Raw genomic sequence first — 8,584 nt, 5'->3', positions numbered from 1 at the left:
GTGTCACCTTATCCATGGAGGTGTTAGACATTTGGGGGCCATTTCTTTCCAGTCCTCTCTGGCAGACCACATGTCTGCTCCCACTAATTGTAGTTACATTCCTGGCTGTCAGTGTTAATGACAGGGCTGGGTACCACTGCCATTTGGATTTGTTGACCAGTGACAGTTATTTTCCTAACATGTTCCAAACTTGCTTGAAACCATACTACATATTTTGGTCCCTGGCTGTTCGTTAGGTTTATTTTTTTATTTTCTATTTTTTTTTTTCATTTTCATTTTGAAATCTGTACGCATTTTTTTCTGGCATGAATAGAGGAAGATGGGGGTTGGGAGATACAATCAAATCCATATGTTTGTGATGCATTTACTCTGAAATAATAAGAAAGCATTGTTGGGAAAGTGCCTTAGAAGCCATTGTTATAAGTCCCACATTGGCCTCTGTACCTTTTCTGCCCATGTTGCCACTTACCAGGCTCTGAGAAGCTCAGGTTCATACGGGGACACTGCTCTCTTAACCTTTCTTGAGGCCTTCATCCCTAGGATCTTGTCTCCTTCTTTGTATCCTCAACATGAGGTGAAGGGTAAATGATTGAATCTTCACTTCTCTCTGGAGCCTCAGTAATCATAGCTGATTATTGCTACCGTAGCCTCATACCTCGTCTAGAGATTATTTCTTTTATCATTGGGAAGGCCAAGGATTCTTGGTTCACACCAGTGCCTTAAGCAACTGCTGAGTGGCCCCTGTGAACTCCTTAACTCTGATGGCTTTTTTATTTCCTCCAAGCTCATGTCAATTTTCATATCCGATTATTTTTAAGCTCATTTCCTTTCTACACACCTTTTGGTATGTATTTTAAAGAGATATTTATCCTTTATGTATTTGCTGTCATGAGTCCAGAGTTCCGAAAGAATTTCAGGGGAGGTCTGAATAAGGGATTCATAACTTTTCCCTAAGATCTGGAAGCTGAGTTTTTTGGGGTCTGCCATGCTCAGGAGTATCATTCCTCAAATTACTCTCCAGGTTATGGCATTGTCTTATACTCAGTTACCTCGGGTTCCATGCCAGTGATCTGGAAGCATGTAATTTTTGACTTAAGCCTCAAGTTCTGCTAGGATTCTACACTGGTATACCAATGAAAAGAAGGCATTGGGACTAAGTGGCTTCTAAGCTCAAAGAAGCTCCTCCTCCTCTAATCCTTAAGTTAAAAGTTGCTGGGAGAAAGCTCATGGGGAGCAAAGACTACCCACATGTAGATTCTTCCAGGGGAATCAGGAGCCTGGTCACAGAGACCGGTGCTGCCTCTGAATGGCTTTATTCCTAAATGGCTTCCATGCGAATCACCTGAAGCTTTCTTCTACTTGCCATTGCCTGACACACAGAGGTGCTCACTTCACAAGTTCATTCATGGATTTGACAAGGATTTACCAAGTGCTGGGAAAGGGCAGAGCCTTGTGCAATGCCCAGGTGAGGAGAAAAAGATATATAAGTCCTTGCAGTACTTGCAATAAGGCTGGGGAGATAAGAAACAACCTCTTGAATAAAGAGAGTAGAGCCGAATGAGCTCAGGCAATGGAGGCAGAAGACATGGCATCAGTCCCAGCATCTCATAACTGGTTGGCTTTGGGTCAGTTGTTTAAATCTGCGACCTTCACTTTCTTTTCCAAAGAGTTGTTGGGAGAATTGCATGTGAGAGGGTGTATGAAGGGCCATTTATTAAGTGCTGTGCAAATTTTCAGGATTGTTGATCCTAATAATAAAATAGTTGTACAGTATGGAGGAACTAAGTTCTAGCAAGTACCAGGTGAGGTATGAAGACACATGTCCACCAATGGTGCTCGTTGCAGGTGAGGAGTCTGAGGAAGGAATGATTGGATTGGAGAGATGGGATGGGCTTGGGGGAAGATTTTTTGATAGTCTCCCATGTAGCCTTGGCAAGCCTAAGCATCTTTACCCTCAATCAGGATACATGAGGATAGGATTTAGATGGTGTTAGCTTTGACAGCTTTTCAAGCTGCTTTTATGTCAAATGTTGAGCCCGTGCTCCTTAGTCATTACTATCGTTTACTGCTCACCATACCAAAGGCTACAGTAGGTGCTGGGCAGGGCACCAGATAGGAAGGATTTCTGAGCTAAGGGAGTGGACATTCTCAGAGGCAAAGGAGGTTCACCATGAAGAGATTGGAGGGAGAAAATTATTCTGACAAACTCCTAAAGAAAAGATTTATGGTGCTCAGACTAATACATCTTAATAGTTAGAAAAACAGTTTGGGAGTTTTTTATTTTTATTCTTTCATAATTTTTAACATGATTCATAGGAGCACATATGATTAAACCATCTATGTATATAAAAAGCGGTGTAGGTGCTCGATAAATGTTCTTTTTCTTCCCCAACTGGGCGGATGAGAGGGAAGCAAATTTGGGAAAAGAGAAGTCATCAAAAAAAAGGTACATAACCAGCAACAGAACAAACAAGATTATTTTTAAGGTGAGAAATGCACCTTGAATTTGAAAGGAAAACAACCAGAGTCCAATTGAGATTTCACATGGATGAACAATGAGGGAGGAACGCGGGCTGCAGAAGCTCAGGATGGGTGTGTCCCATATCTTGGTAAGGAGCAGACTTAGCCTGGGAGGCTTGGGCTCTAACTCAGCTTTCGTAGAGGTTCTGCCATGGCATCAGTTCTGCAAAAATGTCGTCAATAATATTTCCCATGACCTTTCAGCAAATTTTGTGCTGTGTATCAAGACATTTCTTTATCATCCTTTCAACATAAAATATAACTGGATCCTTGGCATGATTGTTACATGTCGTAGTGCTGGTCTTTCTACTCCTTAAGAATATTGAAGAACACTGAAAAACAATTCTTTTGTCATACAAGAAAGGGTTTTTTTTGTTTGTTTGTTTGTTTTTTTCCTGCCACTTGCAAACATTATGGAATAGAAAGTCAAAACAGTTTTTCAACCTCTTCTGATTCTAATCCCTGGCCCCCTTTCTTTTTGGAGGACTGGAGTAATAAAACCACAGTAACTTGTGCTGAAGTCTTCTGCTTTAGAATTTTTAAAGCACTTTTCCTTTGCTGTCTTGGTGGATATTTGTAACTCAGTGGGATGAAGGTCATTTTCATTTAACAGTGACACCTACTTGCTGGGGGACCTTGAAGCAGGGCCATTCTGTGACAGCTGTGCATATTATTTGCTGACAAGGGCAACTGACCAGGGGGGTATAAAAGGGCCGAAATTCACCCCATACTCTCACCATGTCATGAACACCAGCACTTCTTTCTTATCATACTGAAGGGGGCTTTGGTCTTTCCATCTACAAAATAGGATTAATTTTCGAATCCTTATGTTAGAAGGACTGTGTATTTTTAAGTCTGTTTTTTCTTAACTGGATTGGGAATTGGCACACAATGCTGGTGCTGATGATGATGCTAGCTAACACTTCTGAGTGTTTACTATGTGCTAAGTGCTGTTTGAAGCAATTTGTATATATATTAACTCCTACAGTTCTTCTAACAATCTTATAATGTGTGTTCTCTATTTTTCCCTTGTTAAGCTCTGGTCTTTAATTATGACTCTGCCTAGTTATTGGCGGTGATTTTGGACAAGTCTGGTAATGTCCTACAGCCTCAGTTCCCTAATCTGTAAAATGAGAGGATTGTAACAGATCAGTAACTTCTAAGTCACGTCATCCCCTATTTTGATTCGTGAGCCTTGTATTATTTAGGGATGAGATGACACACTCAAGTGGGTAATTGAGGATTAAGGGAAATCCACAAGGGATGGGGACACCCCAGGGATGAGCAACAGTGGGGAATCATTAGCACCTGCAGGCTCGAAGGGGCAGGAGGAGATTGGGGTTACAGAACCCAGAACCCAGAGTGCTGAAGCTACCATGTAGGGACGCCTCTGAGAGGAGCCATGGCACCCATCGTGGCCAGACAGTTGGAATGGAAATCAGTATCCCACTGTCTTTATTCCCCTACCCTTCCTTTTTCTGTTGGTGCCTCCTGTTGGCCATCCCAGAAGCCAGAGAGCAGGGGGCCTGGTTGACACAATCCACTGAGGTCACCCTCTTGGGACAGAGACCTGGTGGAGATGGGGATAGAGGGGGTCTGCAGCTCTGCACAAGCCGTCTTCACATGTATCATCCCCTGAACTCCCTTAGAGATTGTTTTTTTTTAAGTCAATATTGTGTGGAAAATTATAGAGAAATGATTCTAAGTACACATTTTAAATATTAGTGGATATTATGCTATAGAATTTATTGCATACAGTCTTTTATAATATTTATCATATATAAAGACAAGTTTATCCTTTTCCTTTTAAACAGGTGGCACATACAGTTTATGTTATCAAATTAAATTATGCAAGAAAAAAAACATGTTTCAACAACTACATTTTTAAATAGCCGAGTATGTCATTTTTGGTTTGGATAATGATGTATATAAAAACTTAGATTAAAATTTATCAGCGTATTACAACTTTAAAATAGACAAACAACGACAGCAGCAGCAACAATAACAACCACCACCACCACCACCACAACAACAAGCACTTTTATGACCTGAAATTTGATATGGCTGCACTTTGAGTTAAAATTGAACTGGTATATCATCTAATATTTATCCTTCATTCCTGAATAATAAGCTAAAAGAGAAAATTTTAGGCTATTTTTGCAAGGATTACTCTGCAGATCATACATGGCTGTCAGGGGCAACCTCTAACTTCCATAAATGAAAAGCCAATTGGATATAATTGGATTTAATAGCTTTTTCCATTTTAACGGTTTTTGGTAATGACAATATCTTTATATGTCATTCGTATACAATTTAGGGATCTGCGTGAATATCAGCAAGGTACATTTATTGAATTCTTTCTTGCCATTTTTATGCTCTGCATCAACATGCTATATTTCACCATCAGTATTCCTCATGTTTCCATCTTTATGTAAAGATTGGTTGTAGGTAAAAACAAACAACATTTAAGAGTGAAAATGAAAATAATGTTAAATAGCCAGAACTACTAGGTGATAAATGATTGGGGAACTAGCCATGAGCATGTGTCTCTAATCACTATCTGATGTATACTTGGAAGCTCTTGCATTGCTCATCAATAAATAGAAACTGTCTAAATAATCATTTCATGTATTGCTTTTTTTTACGAATAGAAATCGGAACACATGTCATTGCTGCCCTTTCCGATGTGAATGTGCTTCTGGAGGTTATAGGGTTTTGTAAATCATTGAGTGGAGAATTCTGTTTTAGATGATCCTTAGAGTTCCTTTTGTTTTTTACGAAGGTAGAAAATAAATCATAACACTTTGTAAACTGAAAAGCTCAAGTCTGCATTATCATCTACCCTGTTACCTAAGAGATACATGTCATGGTTAAAGTATAGGCTTGAAATCAGGCAGTCCTGAGTTAGAGTCCAGATATCTCTATTGTCAGCTGTGTGACCTTAACACAAGTTACTCAGTTCCTCTGAGCTGTGCTCACCTCTCGCATAGAAGGACAGGCCTAGTAACAACCTGATGGGGTTATGGTGAGGGTTTAGCCATTCACTCAGCAAATGCTTATTAAGCCACTGCCATGTGCCAGGCATATTCTAGGCACTAAAGAAACAATCAGGAACAGGAAAGAAAAAGTGTCTGCTCTCATGAAGCTTACGTTCTAGTAGTGGAGATGGACACAAACTTAGAAAATTGGATAAATTTAGAAAACAATGTTAGGTAATGATAGTGTTATGAAGAAAAAAGGAGCAAGGTGAGAGGTTAGCTGACATTTGGGATGAGTGATCATAGAAGGCTTTTCTGAGAGGGTAGTGTTGGAGCAGAGACAGGGGAAGTGAGTATGAGATCTGAGGAAGGGGTGTTCCAGGTAGAGGGCACAGCCAGGAAGGGCCCTGAGGTAGGAGCAGATATGATGTGTTTGAGGAACAGTAAGAGGTCAGTGAGCTGGAGCAAAGCCAAAAAGAGGGACACCGGGAGAAAATGAAATTGGATTTTTGACTAGTACAGGGCTCGGAGGTCTAAATCAGGAAATTCCCAAAGAACGGCCTTCGGGGTAGAAGCTCCCTCTCCTCTTCCATCATAAGGAGGCACACACTTCCTCCTCACCTAGATACTACCTTGTAAAGGGGATGGTGGTGGGGGGATCACTGAGCTGCGAGAGACCATTCTGATGGGGAGATTGAACCTTGAATTGACTGAATATTTAACCCATGTTTGCCCCATCTCATGGTTTCACCAAGGAGAGGCCTTTGCTGGCTTGCCTGGCTTCTTCTGTAGCTGGGAAATTCCAGAGTATCTTCTAGAGAACCAAGCATCGTGAACTTTAATTAAAGGCTCAGAACTTTCTCTTTGGGTGCTTGCCTTTAAATACTGTATGACTTGAGGGAAAGAAAATAGACAAGTTGATCTCCAGAGAAACTATTGATCTGTAAGACATGTGGTGTCTTTTGAAAACCATTTTAAAATCAAAGTATAGTATACATATAGAAGAGTGTATATGTACAATATTCAGCTTGCTAAAACTGAATACAACCATGCAACCAGCACCCAGCTCAAGGAAAAACCCTATGCGTGTTGTCCATCTTTCGTATTAGATTCTTCCTTAACATATTATAATTATTTTAAAATCTGTCTGATAATTCTGGCATCTAGATCAACTCTGGTTTTGTTGATTTCCTTATGACTTGACAATGGATTTATTATTTTTTGTATGTCTCAAGATTTTTTATTGAATTTTGGACATTGTTTCTACACAATAGAAACTGAGGTAAATGGTATTTACTCCTGGAAATGTGCTTATGCCTCTTCTGTCAGGCTGTTAGTGAGGGGAGCGAAGTCAATCTAGTCAGAGGTTGCTAGATTTGGAATTTGTCATTGCTGGAATCACCTCCACTATACCACAGACTTCAAATTTCTTCAGCAGCGGGATGCTATTACCACATGGTTCTTGTCGGCCATGGAAGGCTGAGAATTTGTGCTCATTGTTCCATTTCGACCCTCAGCTCTCAGCAGTCCTTTGCCACAGAGGGGTCTCCCTCTGGCCCCTCCCCCAGCAGCAGACTGATCTTGTTACTTGGTGCTTAAGGCTTTTGACTTGAAGGAGAGATGGTCCTAGAAGATGGATAGGCTTTCATGCCTGTGTGCAACTAAGAGGGCCCTCTCTATTTTCCCACCATGCCTATTATCTCCCTCCTAAGTACTGGGTGGCGGTCGTTGAATAGGATCTTGTGAATGAGTGTAAACTCCTCTTGAGTCTGGAGCTCCCAGTTATTTTAATCTGCCATGCTAACCTACACTCAGCCTTTTAGGATTTAAAAAAATTTAGCTATTTCTTCTTACTTGCTTTTATGTTGACGACTTTTTCTTCCCATGCTCTGCCAAATGCTCTGAAACTGTTTGTGTGTCCTATCTTTTCTTAGAGGGGCTTGTCTCTTTTTTATTTGTATTTTTTTAAATTAGTTCACCTGGTTATCTTGCAACCTCGACTCTCTGATGGGTTCAAGAAAAGTTTTGATTTCACAGATTATCCAGATTTCTCTTGTTAGGGTGGATGCTACCTTTTCTTGTAGTTGTCTATATCCTAAGTGGGAGCAGCACCGCTCGTAGTGGATAAAGAGACTCTATTCACTGTTGTTCTTACTCTTTAGTGCTTCCATCAAAAAGTGGGCTGAAGTCCCATTTTCCTCCTGGATTTTATGTCAGAGGCTCTTGAGAAATAAAATATACTGCTCCTCTGTGGATTATATTTGTCTCATCAGGTGTCCATGACCAATATTTATCTAAGGGAAAATCCTTTTCAGGGGCTTAAGGGTAATTTACTAACTTTATGAGCTGAGAGATCAAACAGATATGGCTTGGCAAATTTTCTTTTAAAAATAAATTTTTTTTTTAAGTTATAAGAGTAGTTCATTAACAAAGTAAGAATTTAAAAATGCAGAAAAATGAAAAAAAAGTAAAAGCCACCCATAATTTTATTTAAATAAACTAGTTCCAAAAGATGTGTTTTTCTGTGGGTTGAATACTTTGGCTCATGAAATAATGATGTGTTATTCATGTTTGCCTAGTGAAGATGCCAAAATTTATGGCATCTTTTTAGTTTGCTATTTAGTTTGCTGGATTACTTCTCCTAGCTATTTCACATGAGCAGCCAGGACAGGTGCGTATATGTGATTCCAGTGGAATGCAGTTCATTTCAGAAAAGACCAGTTGTTGATTCCTTGTGTTGAGGTTCCTCTTTTCTTGTGTAACTACCTTTAATAAAAAATCCCTTTTTATTTACGCTGACTCATTGTCGGGTTTAGAACCAACAGAAATGAAGAAAGTATATAATGCTCTTAATATGTGTTATATTTTCTTTCTTTTCCAGAAAGTATTTTGGAGAAAAAATTGGACTGTATTTTGCCTGGCTGGGATTATATACATCATTCCTCATCCCATCTTCTATAATTGGGGTGATTGTATTTCTTTATGGATGTGCAACAATTGAAGAAGATATTCCCAGGTAAGATGATTTTAAAGAAAAAGGCTCAATTCCCATGTTAGTAGTTTGGAGTTTCAGCCGAGTCGGAAGT

The 8,584-nt window shown here is 39.8% G+C and overlaps 1 protein-coding gene across 1 annotated transcript in view; it reads left to right on the top strand.

The window, feature by feature from the left end:
• ANO2 (anoctamin 2) overlaps positions 1-8,584 on the top strand; it is a 280,595-nt gene that overhangs the window by 118,381 nt on the left and 153,630 nt on the right. Inside the window, exon 10 of the mRNA XM_015591465.2 lies at positions 8,380-8,514. Coding sequence (XP_015446951.1) covers positions 8,380-8,514 — 135 coding nt within the window. The remainder of the gene's footprint in view (positions 1-8,379; positions 8,515-8,584) is intronic.

The sequence above is a fragment of the Pteropus alecto genome, unplaced genomic scaffold (genome assembly GCF_000325575.1).
Source record: "Pteropus alecto unplaced genomic scaffold, ASM32557v1 scaffold94, whole genome shotgun sequence".
Taxonomy (NCBI): Eukaryota; Metazoa; Chordata; class Mammalia; order Chiroptera; family Pteropodidae; genus Pteropus; species Pteropus alecto.
This window is presented reverse-complemented; position numbering and strand designations above follow the sequence as displayed.